General features: G+C 44.1%; 1 protein-coding gene across 2 annotated transcripts in view; it reads right to left on the bottom strand.

The window, feature by feature from the left end:
• LOC136625185 (interferon-induced GTP-binding protein Mx1-like) overlaps positions 1 to 17,795 on the bottom strand; it is a 52,820-nt gene that overhangs the window by 24,376 nt on the left and 10,649 nt on the right. For both annotated transcript variants that reach the window (XM_066599200.1, XM_066599201.1), the window contains exons 3-10: positions 17,402 to 17,597; positions 14,737 to 14,874; positions 11,025 to 11,179; positions 7,612 to 7,750; positions 5,817 to 6,015; positions 5,023 to 5,101; positions 3,089 to 3,211; positions 2,803 to 2,944 (exon numbers count right to left, since the gene is read on the bottom strand). In XM_066599200.1, coding sequence (XP_066455297.1) covers positions 2,803 to 2,944; positions 3,089 to 3,211; positions 5,023 to 5,101; positions 5,817 to 6,015; positions 7,612 to 7,750; positions 11,025 to 11,179; positions 14,737 to 14,874; positions 17,402 to 17,597 — 1,171 coding nt within the window. The remainder of the gene's footprint in view (positions 1 to 2,802; positions 2,945 to 3,088; positions 3,212 to 5,022; positions 5,102 to 5,816; positions 6,016 to 7,611; positions 7,751 to 11,024; positions 11,180 to 14,736; positions 14,875 to 17,401; positions 17,598 to 17,795) is intronic.

Here is a 17,795-nt window from a genome sequence, read left to right as displayed (position 1 = left end):
ACATATCTGGATGAATTGCAGGTAAGGGCTTATATATTTAAGCCCTTCCCGACAATTCATCCCGCGCACGCCCGCAGCGCATTGCTTTCATTGGAGCCGGCTGTATTGCCGGCTCCATTGAATTCAATGGGCAAACATCGTTCTTCTCTGTCACAGCTGTGGCAGAGAAGAATGATTTGTCTTCTATATGTTCTCAATGGGGTCGGCGCTGCTGCCGCCGGCCCCATTGAGCGCATATAGAGAAGAGAACAGGAATTGCAGATCGCAGATAGGTGCGATCTGTGATTTCTGTTCTATAATTTATCGGACGAGCGCATAAAAAGCGCTCATGTGTCCGATACCATTGCAAAGCAATGGTTTTATAAAATCGCCGGATGCATGCGCAAATCGCGCGAAAAAACGCCCGTCTGACTGAGGCCTAAGGACACAACGATTTTTTTAGGGATTTTCTTCTCCGCTTTTCAAAAGCCATAGCTTTTATTTTTCCGTCAACATGACCATATGAGGGCATGTTTTTTTTTTTTTGCATGATGAGCTGTAAATTTTAATGGTATCATTTGGATGTACATGTATTGCATTGCATAACTTTTATTAATTTTTTTTTTGAGGGGCAGGAAGAAAAAACTCATCAATTCTGCCTTTTTAATAATGTTAATCATGCAACATAAACGACATGATAATTTTTTTCTACGGTTTGGCATGATTACGACAATACCAAAATTATATATTTTGTTAGGTTTTTTTACACTTCTACAATAAAACCCTTTTTTAAAAAAAATATACATGTTATTTTCATCGTTGCATTTAAAGTCCCATAACTTTTTATTTTTCCATCGAAGAAGGGCGTGGTTTTTACATGATGAGCTGTAGTTTTTAACAAAAGAGGAGAAAGTGTACAAAAAGGCTTTTTGTTTTAAACTTTTTTTTGCACTATTTTTTCACATCCGTGTTGGGGACATGAACCTGTGATGCTATGATTCCTCTGATAATACACTGTATTATTTCTGAACTGCAATGCATTATCATTTTTCATCACAATCCCAGGTCATGGAAGACCTGGACGCCATTGACTGGCTTCTGGTTGCCATGGCAGCCCATTGGCCCTCTGTGTTTACATGTTACTCTGAACCTTTTACATGCGGTGGCATGTAAGGAGTTATCAGCGGGGATCAGTGTTGTCACCAATTCCCGCTGTTGTAACGGCAGACCAGCTGTCAGTGACATTGGCTCCCACTGCAGATGGCACAAGCTCTGCTTCTGAGCCCACACTATCCATAGGACGTAACTATATGCCCATTCACAGGAACCTCTTCTGACACAGGGCGTAAATATATGTCTTGGGGCGGGAAGTGGTTAACCTTTTCTTGGCTAGATAGAATCACCAAATGGCTATCAGAGGACACTGGTTTTCTTGAGAGATCAGGGCCTTAGAAATGAGCAATGTATACACTAGACATAACTAATGACAACCAGGCCCGGATAGTAGCGTCTATGAAGAGGGCAACCTACTGGGTCCATGTATGATTTTAACAACTGACCGTAGTCAGGGAGGGTGGGTAACTAGAGGTCTCCTTTGACCCCAAGGTACTGGAAGCCCCTGGACATTTGCCCCTTATGCCCTCCCTATAATCCTGTGACACTATATTTTGTGGACTTGGAACCCCCGTTCTTATACTTTTAAACAAGCAATCTCAGATGTAGAAGATTGCTTGTTTACCACCAAGACCTTCTGCCTACTTGTCAGCCCATTAGGATTGTCTAGGAGTCTCTAGAACTAGGGGGCGATTTCAGGGTCTCCCTAGGGGTCTGCTTTGCTGGAAACTGGCCGTCATACTATGGACTCTACTAAATGAACACTTTCCCAGCATGACACCAACGCTGCCACAAAAAGTCACATATGAGCAGCCAATTTCTGACCACTCCTATAACGCTTCCTGGCAGCAATCTCTGCACGTCGTATTTTCATTTGTTTTTACATACGACAAGAAGACACGTCCGTAGAGATTGGACAGCACACGGATGTGTGTCCATGGGCTGTCCAATGTGCATTGTGCCTGAGTTTCTCTTGTGCAACTCGCGTACAGCTGTGCGAGTCCAGCCTTTAAGGGATTTCCATGGATGCTTTCTTCAGAACACAGCACCACCCTTGTTCGTTTGAGTTCTGTGTGGTATTGCACCTCAGCTCCATTGAAGTGAACGGGAGCTGAGCTGTAGTACCGGACTCAACCCATGGACAGGGGTGACGCTGTGTTAAAATCTTGTTATTTGTATAGCGCCAACTTATTCTGCAGCGCTTTCAGGTAATTATTATTTATTACCCCCCACCAAGCTGGGTTCTCATTTTACCGACCTCAGAAGGATGGAAGGCTGAGTCAACCTTGAGCCGGTGTTTGGAAGAAAGTTTCTAACCCTGCACAACCCCTTTAATGACAGCATTGTGTCTAGCAGTGTTTATGGCCACCTACTTTTATAAGAAGGATATTCTGGCTTGTCATGGTTTATGGGGTACCTCCTGCTGATCTTATTAATAGTGGCTATTAAATATGTCAAATATACCCTTCTCTAGGTCAATCCACTAGTCCATACCGCATATCTAATATGTCTTTTTATCCCATATATAGAGCCGCCTGCAAAATCAGAAATAACCAAATGAAGAAGAGTAGAGCGACAACTTAAAATCTTTGTTGTAGTAAATGTGCTAAGAAGAGTTGTCACTTCCCTGGCCCCACCCCTCAAAAAAGTTGGTCAGATTTGGATAGATTAGCTTGCCAGATGGTTCTGCGTTTTGTGATCTACACCTACAGTTGTAAATACATTCCTCCAGCTTTTTTTCCCACTTATCGAAATTTGTTCGGATCTGGGTGAAAAGTTTCTGGCTGTTGCCTATGACCTCTTCTTCTCCTTGTATGACTTGATTGATTCCTTTGCCAAAATGTTGAATTCTCTGTCAAGACAATAAGAATGAAATACAAATGATACAAAGTGTAAATGAGCCGTGACAGCCGGCGTATACAAGTGTTTTGTACTGACACGTGGCATCCGCATGCTACACTATAGTGAATGAGCGTTTATAGACCACGGCTCTTACATTTATGAGAAAAATTAGCTTCTCTGACTCCGACTCTGGGACACCTGCGCCGATTAACTTCAGTTTCTTCTCAGCCTCAAGAAGTCTGGTTTTGAGTTGAGTCTCCAGGGCAGGTATGCTTCTCTAAGACATGAAAACCATGGAATTAATCCATATAATATAAATCCCCCACCATGCTCTACCAAGTTTCTATATGTACTACATACACAATTGTACATAGCGACATTACTAGGAACATTAGAGGAGTTTTCCAGGGAGAATACTACTGATGACCTAAGTATAGTATTCTCCCTAGGGAACCCTTTTAAATACTGACTCCTAAACCACCCTATTAGCTAAGTGATAAGGGGACAATACACTGAACAGCGACTTTTCATGTTTGGAGATTCCCTGTATGGATATTAGAGCCGTGACCCCGGAGGCCAGCATAAAATCACTTAACATGTCTATGGTTCCCCAATTGCCAAAAATACTGTCCAAAAATGAGATTGGTAAAACTCCCCTGGTCGAAAACAGTTCATCATGTTTGTTTCATCTAATACCCTTCAAAGTGTTTCCTGCCATCCTAAGAAAAAGTTTGCCTTTTTCCCATTTATTCTATATCCATGCAAATAAGCACTACCTATTGGAAGGTACAGTCGGTGGACAAAAGTATGGAAACACCATATGAAATGCATGAGAATTTAATCATTAGCACAGAGCTGTCCTTTGGACTCCTGCTTGGCTGAGAACTTTCCCACCAAATTTGTGTTTACTTCACCTATTGTCCTGCTCTACGTGTCTTATTGAAATATGATTTATTAGCCCATGTAACTTAACACATGCATTTTGTACAGAGTTTTCATATTTTTGTCCACCCTCTGTAGCTTCCCTGTGATTCAATATCCAACCTTTTAACAGGCCTTGCAACATGATTAGGGGTGTACACCAAGCCAGAATATCCATATGCATACAGCTATTTGGGGCGGTTGCTTCTCATCAGTGCTAAATAGGGGTCTGGTTGGCTGGGTGGGAGGCCAGCAATGTGAATCTGGGTAGAGGGTAATGATTCTCCTTGTGGAGAGCACCACAGGAGCATAGGGAGTCTTATGTAGACAATGCAATGCTTCCTGGGAAAAGGCTATGCAAATGAATGATGGAATAATCCTCCACCTACTGGATGGTAGCTACTCTATGAGTCATTAAACTATTCCAAAATCTTCAATGATACTAAATATTGTTTCCATATCTTGATATATTGACCCCAGGAAAAGTATTATATCACCAGTAAACAGATGAATTTCTGCTCCCCAACCTGGATATCCCAAATTTGCTCCGTCTCCTGTATATACAGTGAAAAGAGTGCTAGAGCTATATTAAAGGGGTTTTTCCAGAATAACATGTTATCCTCTAACCACAGGATAGGGAATAGATTGCTGAACGGTGGGGCCTTCACCGCCTGAGACCCCCACCAATCTCAAGAGTGGGACTCCCATGTCCCGTTCTCCAGTTACTAGGGGGGGTTGCTTCTTCCCCAACATTGATGTCACTCTGAATGGTGAACTGAGTGAGTAGGGAGTTCTGTTCCTAAGATCAGCAGGGGTCTCAGAAGATAAACCCCCATCGATTAGCAAGGTATCCCCTTTCCTGTGGATAGGGGGTAACTTGTTATTCTGCTAAAACCCCTTTAAAAGGCAAAGGGTAAAGAGGGCAACCCTGCCTAGTGCCCTTTCTTAAATTAAATTGCAATGTGGCAGTGATGCCCCGGATCTCTTACTGATGCCAAGCAGCCACCACTGGAATCAATGGAAAGGTAGCTCATCTCTGTAAACGGTTATTGATTGTCACATTTAATCAATTGACCCCCAGCTATCTGCATAGTTTAGCGACCCAAAGGTGAGACGCCATCCATATAGTATTTAACATCTATGGCTCATTTCAGAACACTGACTTACAGAGATATGTTCCACAAGCTCAAGAGTAAGTTTTTCTGCCAGTAAGGGGATGGTAGCACGTCCCTCCTCCAGAAGAGCCCTAAAACATAATTCATCAGAGCAATAAATATAACGTTTAAAGGCGAACTCTGGAGACCAAAAGTTTTTTCAAGTTTTCACCCAACCAATCTTGGCAATCTCTGGCGTGCGTATTAAAATAAATAGAGTGGCGGTGCACCTGCGTAACCCCACTCTGTTCGCTTGGAGACTAACCGGACCTCTGTACTTGGGATTGGTGGAAGTTCCAGCAGTCGGACCTCCACCGATCTATCACTTTTTACCAATTTAGTTGATAGGTGAAAACTTGAAAAACTGATAAAGGATTTGACTGTGTGTCAAGACCAAACATGTCTCCGATTGTAAAGTGACTGGCTGCAGCAGGAGCCTCTCCCTCTGCTCTGTCTGCAGTAGAAGGATAGACACACTAAGCCTTAGATTCTTGGCCTGATATTGCGCTCGCCCATGTGAAGGTAGCCTCAAGAGGCGCTTTAAGCGTGTTGGTTACTAATAAAGGTACATTACTGCACCATCCTCAAGTGGGGTGCCGTCCCAGATCCCGGGCCCCACCTACCATGTGTCATTTATAATACTGGAGTCTTCTAACGTGACATAGGCACCAGGAATGGATGCAACTAGTACTTCTACACCCCCTATTGTTACACCTGTGTTTGGCCCCTGATGTTACCTGGCACCTGGGCTCCCTCATCCATCCTTATCATGCACATTCTTGTAAGGATAATATGATTGCACTTTACCCAAAATGTTCATGGTTCTCAAAAAAAGCTCTCTCATTTAGTAAGGCGTCCTCCAGGAAGATGTTGTTTTGGATCTCACTCTGTCCACGACACTTGACTATCATGTAGCCTTTCTTAAGAGTGCACACCTGATTTTGGACAACACTGACAACATCTAGTTCGGAGCCCTTGTCAACTAAATCGGGCTTAGTCAGGATCCCTGTGAAAGAAATGAGATTTGATAATCAGGGGCCATCAGGGGTACCCCAAGCCCTTATGCTGCCTGAGGTGAAGTGTGAAATGATGCTCCCTCCAAAACATTCATCTTACAGATAGTGAAAGCGCCAATACACAAGATACCCAACACATATTTGAATACTTATTGTAAACCGTGTTAGTAGCCCCACTAGTAATAGTGACCCCCATAGTGGTCCCAGTAGTAGCAGTGACCCCCGTAGTGTTACCAGTAGTAATAGTGCTCCTATAATAGCCCCAGTAGTAATAGTGACCCTCATAGTGGTGCCAGTAGTAATACTGACCCCCACAGTGGTCCTAGTATTAATAGAGACCTCCATAATTTCCCCAGTATTAACAGAGACCGCCAAAGTTGTCCCAGTGGTAATAAACACCCCCTAGTAGCTCCAGTATTAATAGTGGCCCCCATAGTGTTCACAGTAGTAACAGTGACCCCCTCCCCCCCCTACTGGCCCCAGTAGTAATAGTGACTCCCACAGTGGACCCAGTATTACTAGTGACTGGCATAGTGGCCCCAATAGTAATGGAGCATAAAATATAATTGCTTGAAATCATCTCTATTTCCCTCATTAGCTAAAGTATACTCAGTATTAGTTGTTTGCTCAGGTGGGCGTTTGTTTATGCGTGTGTTTATCTGGCCAGGAGGATTTTAAATAGTGTAAAGAAATCCATCCTCTTCTCCTGGCATGAATAAACAATGTACTCATTGTGTTTGGAAAGGTAAACAATTACCCCTCCCCTCATGTCACTCGGCCACTCAAAAGACTGAGCAAATGCCATTCAAATGGAATGAGTTATGGACTGCCTGACGACTATTTCTATGTCAGCTAAAAACCAGCAATAAGCGACAAGTGAACAAATAGTGATTGACTGCCAATGTTTACATGTAACGATTATTGCTCACTTTCGCTTGTTTGAACATATTTTGAACGATTATCGTTGCGTGTAAAAGGGCCTTTACCTAAGAAAACATTTGCATGGAGTTTGCATTTTATTGTATTTACATAGGTGTCATCCCACACTCTTAAAGGGTTCTCTAGGGAGAGGCAATACTTACCTGGTCCAGCAATGTTGGAACCTTCACTTCCGACCCCGGCTCACATGGTATGGCCCTTCCATTGCTTGTGATGTCATTGTAGGGTATTAGCTGTCTTACCCTCAAGTTCTTCAGCCCCAAATCACTAGCTACACCATCTTACCCTCCGATACTGCAATTGCCCTCCTCCAGTCCCTAGTATAAACACTCCTCCGACCTTCTAACTATCTTTTCCCCAAGCAAGTACAAGCCATTCCTACAGCAGAACTTGTCTACAACAGAGGGGTTAGCCCAATTCTCCAAAACTACAAGCCCTCCTACCCCGCACTACTAATCAACTCTGCTCTGAATGGCCAAGTACCAAAATTTTAATGTGATTTTTTTTTTTCCCCCAAAAAAGTCTCATCTTGCATCTTGTTGAGGCACGTAATTTTACTTTTTCTGTCCCCTAGCATAGGCTCATCATTGTCCTATTATTGATGTAGGTCATAGGTGCTTTACAACTTGTAGCAGTGTTTTTGTTACCTAGTGTCCTCTCTCCGTCAGGATCCACCACTCGAGCCATTTTTAGAGCTTCAGTGGTGGCAATATCCACATTACTGGGAACCACAGCCAGATTGATGGTCTCCTGCCTGTTGATGTACTCCCTAATCATCTTTTTGATCTAAGAAATTGTGAAAAGAAAAAATTAGTAAATGACTTTTTTGCATTTACACTAAACAATTATCTCTCAATTTCGTCCGTTTGAACGAATTTTGCGCGATAATCGTCCCGTGTAAATGGCCCATGTTCAGATGCACCTGTATTTTTATGGTGCATTGGAATAACACTGGCACCGGTCTCCCATGCTGGGTATAGCAGATGCTGAGCTATCTAAGGGCTGGGATGGGAGAAAGCTCTGATCTCTGCCATTTAACGATCAAGCTAGAAGAACAATCAAAGTAAAAGAAGTTCAAGTTGCCTACTAGGTTTAAAATAAAAAGTGAATAAAAAGTTTCAAAAATATGTTGAGAATTAGAGATGAGCGAACGTACTCGTAATGAGTACTTACGCACCCGAGTACCGCCATTTTCGAGTACTTCAGTACTCGCGCGTAAAGATTCGGGGGGCGCCGGGGGGCGGGGAGAGGCGCGGCGGTGCGGGGGGTAGCAGCGGGGAACAGGGGGGAGCCCTCTCTCTCTCCCTCTCCCCCCCACTCCCCGCTGCAACCCCCCGCGCCGCCACGGCGCCCCCCGAATTTTTTCGCCCGAGTACGGAAGTACTCGAAAATCGCGGTATTCGGGCGAAAAAGGGGCGGGGCCGAGCACGTTCGCTCATCTCTATTGAGAATATAACTGCATGAAAAAAATCTCAATCTCTTCCGCCTAATACTTATTATGTAAAAATAAAATAAAAAAAAACAAAAACACAAAATTGGTGTCGTTGCATTCGTAATGACCCGAGTGAAAAAGTTATCACATTTAACCCACATGGTGAATAATGTGAAAATAAAAATAAAATTGCCAATTTTGTGTAGCCAGCCTCAACACATAAAACATAAAACCTGACTAAAAAGCAATCATATGAATCACAAAATGGTACAAAAAAAATATCTGGAAATGAACAGGTTAATATTGCCTTTAAAAAAATGCAATAGAAAGTGATCAAAATATCATATTTCCCCAAAGCTGCATGAAAGCTACAACTCATGCAGCAAAAGAAAACATATGTATAGCTCCAGTAATGGAAAAACAAAAATGTTATGGCTCTTGGAATGCAGCGACACAAAACCAATTATTGTTTCTAAATAAAGTTTTTATTTTGCAAGAGCAGTAATATATATATATAATAATTGTACAGACCCAGAGAATAATGTTATGTTATTTATACCACACAGTGATTGTCATATAGCCCCTTTACGTTGTAGGAATTGCAAATTGATGCAATTTAAAGAATTCAACGTGTCCTACAAAAAAATAAATAAATAAATCAAGCCCTCGGATGGTGATGCTGATAAAAAAAATTAAACCGTTAGGCCGCCTGCAGACGAGCGGGTCGGATCCGGCGGCGAGAATTCTCACCGCGGGACCCGACCCAAGCGCCTGCAGGAACGAGCGCGTACTCACCCGCGCCCGGCGGCCCCGGCTCTTTCATGTGCCGGCTGCCGAGCAACCGGCGCATGCGCAGACCGGAGCCGGCGGCCAGGTGAGTGACGTAGCTCACTCTGCGAGCCTCGCACAAAAATAGGACATGCCGCGGTTTGTTTGTCGCGTGAAATTTCGCGCGGCCAAACCGCGGCCGTCTGCATAGGAGTGCGTATTGTAATGCACTCCTATGCAGACTTTCAGTGCCGGAAATCCCGCCGCGGGATTTCCGCCCGTCTGCAGGCGGCCTTATTACTCTCAAAATAGGCTGGTCATTAAGGAGTTAAACTGGTGTTACAACTACGATTGAGGGGGTTATAGCTTTGCTATTGGTGTCAACATAAAGCCCATTATTGGGTTAATATCCTATTTAAATATATGGAATGCGGTGAGTAAAGCCTGGTTTAAACTCAATGATTATCGCTCAAAAAATCTTTTGAGCGACTTTTGAGTGATAATGGTTGTGTACTCTTTACAGCGCAAGGTGATCGCCCAAATGTTGAACGATCACCTTGCACTCCAAGCGGGGATGCAGAAGACAAGCGGGGATGCTTGTCTTCTGCATCCAGCTGTTCTCTGCTCGGAGCGCCCGGCTGTTTTGCATCCCCCGCTCGGAGCGCTTGGCTGTATAACACAGCTGGACAGCTGTGTTCTTCATACCCCGCCTGTGTTCAGGGAGCGGGATACAGCTGAAACCATAGTATCAGCTGTATCCCGCTGTGAACTTCTGATAAGGCTCATCGTTGTCTTACAGCATGCTGAAAGATCAGCGATTCCTTAACGAAAACTGCACAATGCCAGTGCAGTTAGGTCTCTCTCACACAGGCGTTTTTGTACAGCATTTAGCGCTGTGTTTTCAGCGCTGTGCTAAATGCTGTACAAGGCTCCCATTTATTTCAGTGGGGCTGCTCACACAAGGCTGGAAACGCTGGGTTTTGAAAGCGTTGCATGTTCTATTCTTGGGCGTTTTCAGCTGTGTGTCTCCCATTGAAGTGAATGGGCAGCATTTTCAGCTGTGCTGAAAACACAGCTGAAAGCGCTGTTAACGCAGCAGTTTTGGAAACGCCCTGTGTGAGAGAGGCCTTAGACACAACGCTTATCACTCAAAAGATGGCTTTGAGCGATTTTTGAGCAAAAATCTTTGTGTCTAAATCAGCCTTAAAGGGGTTGTCTCGCGAAAGCAAGTGGGTCTATACACTTCTGTATGGCCATATTAATGCACTTTGTAATATACATCGTGCATTAAATATGAGCCATACAGAAGTTATTCACTTACCTGCTCCGTTGCTAGCGTCCCCGTTGCCATGGTTCCGTCTAACTTCGGTGTCTTCTTGCTTTTTTAGACGCGCTTGCGCAGATGCATCTTCTCCCTTCGGCTGGTCTTGGAAGCATCGGCGTTTTGGCTCCGCCCCCTTGTACGCATCATCGCGTAGCTCCGCCCCATGACGTTTGCCGGTTCCAGCCTCCTGATTGGCTGGAATCGGCACATGACGGGGGCGGAGCTACGCGATGATGCGAAAAGGGTGCGGAGCCAAATCGCCGATGCTTCCAAGACCAGCCGAAGGGAGAAGATGCATCTGCGCAAGCGCGTCTAAAAAATCAAGAAGACACCGAAGTTAGACGGAACCATGGCAACGGGGACGCTAGCAACGGAGCAGGTAAGTGAATAACTTCTGTATGGCTCATATTTAATGCACGATGTATATTACAAAGTGCATTAATATGGCCATACAGAAGTGTATAACCCCACTTGCTGCCGCGAGACAACCCCTTTAATTCTCTTTATGCACTATGAATTTAGGACACTCTGCTCACCTGTCCTCCGATGTCTCGCGGCTGGTTGGGTAAAGCAACTCGCGTTATTCCAGGAAGATCAAGCAGTGTCAGGTCTGGGACATTTGCAGACTCTATTGCAAGGGTGATGAGATCTTGACTGACTCCATTTCCCGCACCAGCCATGTAGTCTTGGGCTAGAAGAGTATATATTATTTGTAAGACATCAAAAATTGATGATCAGGTCTGGCCTTAAAGTCCAGATAGAGCGCCTATAAACGAGATCAGCGTTCGGCTGCTTGGCCTTCACACGAGCCAATTCAGACTCTTTTACAGGACATATAATTGCTCATTCCATTTGATTGTTGCCCCACATAAAACTTCATTAGTTGTCATGACTTGATGATCGGGTAAAAGAACATTCCCAGGATGATTCTTGCCCAATCATTGGGTTGTGTAGAAGGCCATTTAGGGAACATGGCTCCTTGTGTGTAATTTTCTATTGCTGCCCCCAGCCATGATAAGAAAGAACAATTAGACATCATGCAAGCAAAGGCTTTCTTCATTAATCAGATACTATGACTAGCTGATATACCCGGCTTCACCTGAGTTAATTTGATACAGGTGTTTTCCTGTTGTTCGCATGGAAAATTTTATGAAGTCGTGGTTACTTCAGAGGAACCGAGCAATAAAATATGTATGCACATAGATAAGCGTTAGATTCTCCTCAGGCTGCATGTACCGATGTCCCTCTGCAGAATGTGCCACCCCTCCCACTCTCCTCACTTTTTACCCTTAAAGGTAATACCCCTTTTTATTTAAATTTACCCCCAGACTGGAGGCCGCAGCACCTTCTTAGCTTTAAAGGCATGGTCCATCCCTGCAGTCCATGGCCGGTACCTTATGTACATTACAGCCTTTCAGTATATGCACATAGAGGTCAGTTAGATTGTTCTCAGTATATACATGTATATACACCTAAAAAATGTCCGTGCCAAATGTCCGTTTGTATGACACCGGGAAGTTACATAACACAGGGTGGGTCACTTACCTTTGCACTTAGAATTGAATAATCAAGTTTCGTGCCCTTTACTTTTCCTATTTAGGACCAAAACAATTGTTGCACCAAATTTCAAGTTTCTAGGACACCAGGAAGTTAGAAAATTAGATTAGGTACATTACATAGGTGGAGTCACCTATTTTTGCACTTAGCATTGAATAATCGAGTTGTGACCCCATTACTTTTCCTATTTAGGACCTAAAGAATGGTCGTGCCAGATTTCACACTTGTACGATCCTGGGAAGTTGCATAACATAGTGGGGTCACTTACTATTGCATTTAGCATGAAATAATCAAGTTGCGCCCCCTTTATGTTTTCTATTTAGGACCTAAAGAATGGCCATGCCAAATTTCAAGTTTGTACGACATCGGGAAGTTAGAGAATCGGATTAGGTACATTGCATAGAGGTTTATTTACTTTTGCACTTAGCATTGAATAATCAAGTTGTGACCCCTTTACTTTTCCTATGTAGGAGTTAAAGAATGGTCGTGTCAAATTTAACGCTTGTACGAAACCGGGAAGTTACATAACATAGGGGTGCACTTACTTTCCCACTTATAATTGTATAATCAAGTTGCGACCCCTTTACTTTTCCTATTTAGGACTTAAAGGATGCTCTCGCCAAATTTCACACTCGTACAACAACGGAGAGTTACATACATAGGGGTGCACTTACTATTGTACTTAGCATTAAATAATCAAGTTGTGACCCGTTTACTTTTCCTATTTAGAACCTAAAGGATGCTCGTGCCAATCACATTCTAATGCACACGGGATGACAAGAGTCCTCCGTTGTCCCAATCTGTATACCTTAACCCCTTCCCACTCCAGGACGTACCGGTACGTCCTGGGGATAGCGCAAGATCACATATGATCCCGCGCTATCCCGCAGCGGGAGCCGGCTGTCAGTCACAGCCGGCGTCCCGCTGCAACAGCGGGTGGCATCGGAGATGCGCCCCCCGCTGTTAACCCCTTCCCTGCCGCGATCTAAGTAGATCGCGGCAGGGAAAGAGTTCACAGAGGGAGCGCCCTCTGTGTCTCCGGCCGGCTCTCGCGATGTCATCGCGAGAGCCCGGCCTGTCACCATGGCAACAGGACGCCAGACACTGGCGTCCTGTATTGCCTATGCCTATGCTCGCTGTATAAGCGATAAGGCATGGCAGAGCAGTAGCTCTGCCATGCCTTATGACAGCGATCATGGGCACAGCGCTGCAAGTCCCTCAGAAGGACTCAAATTATGTAAAAAAAAGAAAAGAAAAATGTAAAAAAAAAAAATGTTAAAAAACCCCCTTTTTTATGCTTTTTCTAATATTAGCATAAAAAAAGGTAAAAAAAAATTAAAACCCCACATATTGGGTATTGACACGTCCGTAACGACGTGTACAAAAAGTTGAACACACTTTTTATTTTGTACGGCAAAAAGCGTAAAAAAAACGCTAAAAAACAGAGGCAAAATGCTAATTTTTAGGATTTTGCCTCACAAAAAATGCAGTAAAAGTAATCAAAAAAGCCGTACATTCCCCAAAATGGTACCAATAAAAACTACAGCTCGTCTCGCAAAAAATAACCCCTTATAGAGCTCCATATATAGAAAAATAAAAAAGTTACAGGACTTTGAATGCAGCTATAGAGAAAAAAAAAAAAGATTTCCAAAAAAAAAGATTTTTATTGCAAAAAAGTGTAAAAACCTTAAAAAAATATAAGAATTTTGTTATCGTTGTAACCGTACCAACCCGCATAAAAAATTTAGTGTGTCATTTATGCTGCATGATTAACGCTGTAAAAAAAAAAAAAAAAATCTATGTCAGAATTGATGCTTTTTCGCTCCCTGTTATCATAAAAAAATTATAAACGTTTCATGATATAGTCTATGTACCCAAAAGTGGCACCGATAAAAACTACAGCTCGCCACGCAAAAAACAAGCCCTTATACGGCCGCGTCCACGGAAAAATAAAAAAGTTATGGCTTTTGAAAAATGGAGATGGAAAAATACCAAAAATCGCTTGGTCCTCAACGCCAAAATAGGCAGTGTCATTAAGGGGTTAAAGAGGTACTCTGCTCTACAGACCTTGGAATACCACTTGAAGTTTGAGCAATGAGAAGTAGCTGAAGGAATTATGTATAGACTAGATGGTACTGTGGTGCCCTTTCACAATGAGAGAGTGATGCACCCTGTACAATTGCATGGTGGTCACACACCCCTAAGGCCAGCCCAGATACTGCTGAATGTAGAGTAACAACAAATAATGGTAACCATCACATCACCCATAGGAGTTACTACCCAACATAACACAGGCAATATGTTCCATGAGAGGCATTGGCCCTGATGGAAAATCTGTAACAGGCCTTCCATCTATCAGGATTCATATGAGGGGTCTTTGAGCACCCTAAGACTCAAGAATCTGGTTTCGAATGCCACCTTGCACCTTTTTTAACTGCATCTGGGGTTAAAGTCTACCAGATAAACATATAGTGAAACCTCTTAGAGACAGCTACTCGATATGGCACAGAAAAGTGGTCTTATAGGTGGTGGTCTAGCCAACGGAGATGAGCAGTGTGCAAAATATATGGTGGAACTGAAATTATCATAGAAAAGCTGGTCTGGATAAGAGTGTGGTCTTCACAAAGTCGTGGCTTTTGGAGAGGTTTAACGGCACATTTCATGGCCGGCTGCTGCCACTAGACTGGTTACCTTTCCGAATTTCCTTCTCCACTTCCCCTGGATTTTGTAGTTCCACGTCTTGGTCTTGGTAGCTTATTTTGCCTTTCCATGGCAAATCCTTTTTAGATTTTTTCAGCTTGAGTACCAGAGGGCATCTCGTCACAATATCTATATGAGAGATCAGAAATAATGATATGAACTAAAAATTAGTCACTACATATATTATACAGAAGTTCCTCAACACATAATATTATAAGGTTCCAGGACGACCATTATAAGTTAAAAATATTGCATAACACACATGCCAAACACAAGGCCTGAGGGCTGTATACGGCCCGCCGCCTCATTTTATGTGGCCTGCATCAAACCTATGAGGAATTCTACTCACCTCGCATGCAGCTCTGGTCTGGTGACAGGAACACAGTCCGTAATCACTGACCTCTCAAGCCCAGTGTCTACGTGCGCCGTCCTATACACAGCACAGACGCCGAAGTGTGAGGTCACAGACTCAACAGCGACTACCGGACCAGAGCTGCAAGTTGCTTGAGTGGAAAGCCTGTAGGGGTGCTGCCTGGCCAGAGACCAATAGTGGGGTTGCTAATACTACTGGGACTACTACGGGGGATCACTATTACTATTGGGACTACTACAAGGGTCACTATTACTACTGGGGCCACTATTGGGATCAGGCCAGTTTCACATCTGCGTTGGAACTTCCAGCCAGAGTTTCCATCACAGATCCGGCTCAAAATCCTGGAAGAAAAAGCGCTGCATGCAGGGCTTTTTCTTCCATTCAAAATCCGGGCAGCTGGGCGAAAGGTGGACGGACCTCATTATAGTCAATTGGGTCTGTCCGACGCTCTTCGGGTCCTCTAGATATTGAACTGTTTGGCCGTGGGATTCCCTTTTCCTGCTCTCCGAACAGTTGACCCCTGAGCGCAGATGTGAAACCAACCTTACTGTTACCCTGCGGCCACTAAGGGAGTCACTATTACTACTGGAGCCTCTGTGAGGATCACTATTATCACTAGGGCCACTATTACTACTGTGGCCACTATTAGAATCATTCACACTGGCGTAAATGCATTTCAGTCATGCAAATACACTGCGTATTTGTGCGACCAAAAATCGCCTATGTCGCACTTTTTGGGCACAATACTGTGTTCTTCTGTATGCAAATACACTGTGTATTTGCACACACAAAGAAGAACACACAGACACTCATTGAAATGGTGCGCATATAAGGAGTGAATATGCAGGTTTTCTGCATATTTGTGCCAGTCCATTCACTTCAGTGGACCTCATTATATCCTAGCAGAAGGAGGCCACCTCCAATATGCTTTCGCATGGGCCGTACTACCAGAACTTACGCTTCCTTAGCAGCGGTCCCACAGGACTTAGAGAGATGTGGTAAGCATATTTCTGCTTCTGAAATGCTACTCTTCAGCCTTGCAGTTGGGATTTACTCTCTCTTATAGGGGCCACAACACTAGATTGAAATCCATATTCTGGGTCCCCCAGGGGCTCGTATACCATACCATCGTGTAGCTCATCTGTAAGGGGCTACCCACAAGAGGTTAATTCAGCCTCCATGTATGGGGAGTAACAAAGACAAAAAAGGAGAGTGGAGCAAGACCCAGTAAAAGTGGTGAAATGATTCTGGAGTAAAATGTGTTTCGAATGATGGAGGTGCTGCCAACCAGACAACGCTCCACCAAGGTGGGCGTGAGTACAGTGAAAGACAATGTGGTCAAATACTGGTGGTAAAGGCGCAACACTCTAAGCTAGTTGAAAGCTAAAGATCCAAGATGCGATAGTGAAAGCACTTTTGTTTTATTTAACAATGTAGATAACCAGCAAGTGGATACGCATTTCGGGGTTGAGCCCCTTCTTCAGTTCGGCTGGATTAAACACTACAATATGCCTGGGGGTGACACAATCCGAAGGTTTTTGGATGTGCCAGAAGCACCACCTCCCTGCGACAAATCCATAACCTTCCTTTTCAAGTACACTATTGTATTTTATAGGACATCAGCATTGAGATATAGTGCTAGATCTGTCTTTTGGACTGCATGTATATTTTATATTCACTATGTGTGACCATGTATTCCCAATTTCTCATGCACATAGCCCAAACTGAGTCCTGTAGCTAAAGGTGCAGCTTCATGTTTCTGGGCCCAATGCAAAATCTGCAACACAACTCATCCCCTCCTTCCCTACTATGTGCCATTTATGATACAGGTGCCTTCTTATGTGACTCCAGGGAGCAGGGGTGCAACTGCCACCTCTGCATCCACTTTATGCATTACTGTTATCCTTGTATAGATATATAGTTATTAGAGATGAGCGAGCGTACTCGGAAAAGCACTACTCGCTCGAGTAATTTGCTTTATCCGAGTATCGCTGTGCTCGTCCCTGAAGATTCGGGTGCCAGCACGGAGCGGGGAGCTGCAGGGGAGAGCGGGGAGGAACGGAGGGGAGATCTTTCTCTCCCTCTCTCCCGCCTGCTCTCCCCTGCTCCCCGCTGCGACTCACCTGTCAGCCGCAGCGGCACCCGAATCTTCAGGGACGAGCACAGCGATACTCGGATAAAGCAAATTACTCGAGCGAGTAGTGCTTTTCCGAGTACGCTCGCTCATCTCTAATAGTTATACCCAAACCGCAACAACTTGAAATAGTTTGACTTGATTCTCACCGCTGCCTCTTGGAAGATTGACTCCGGATAGAGCCTCCAGAACAGAACGTTTGCCAGAACTGTGATCCCCAATGACTGCGATCACAGGTAATGCCAGATCCTTCTCAACCCCAAGTGACCTCAGGGAGTCAATAAGGTCAATGCACGGACGGATCTTGTATTCATATTGCTGTCCTAGAACGTTGTCTGGTTGTTCCTTTAATGAAAAATAAATGGAACTGGATTCAATGGCAGCTGTGCCTAAAATACCAACCCAGGCAAGTGAAACATGTACAGAGCTGTCAGCCTCCGACTCCGTCCACACTAACAACGTCTGGTAACAGCTGATTGCCAGGGGTCCCGAATGGCGAACACCCACCAATTACCTATTGATGACCTATCCTAAGGACCCTGA

This window comes from Eleutherodactylus coqui, chromosome 4 (assembly GCF_035609145.1).
Source record: "Eleutherodactylus coqui strain aEleCoq1 chromosome 4, aEleCoq1.hap1, whole genome shotgun sequence".
Classification (NCBI taxonomy): Eukaryota; Metazoa; Chordata; class Amphibia; order Anura; family Eleutherodactylidae; genus Eleutherodactylus; species Eleutherodactylus coqui.
The sequence above is the reverse complement of the archived record's forward strand: the minus strand, read 5'-3'. Positions and strand labels throughout refer to the sequence as shown.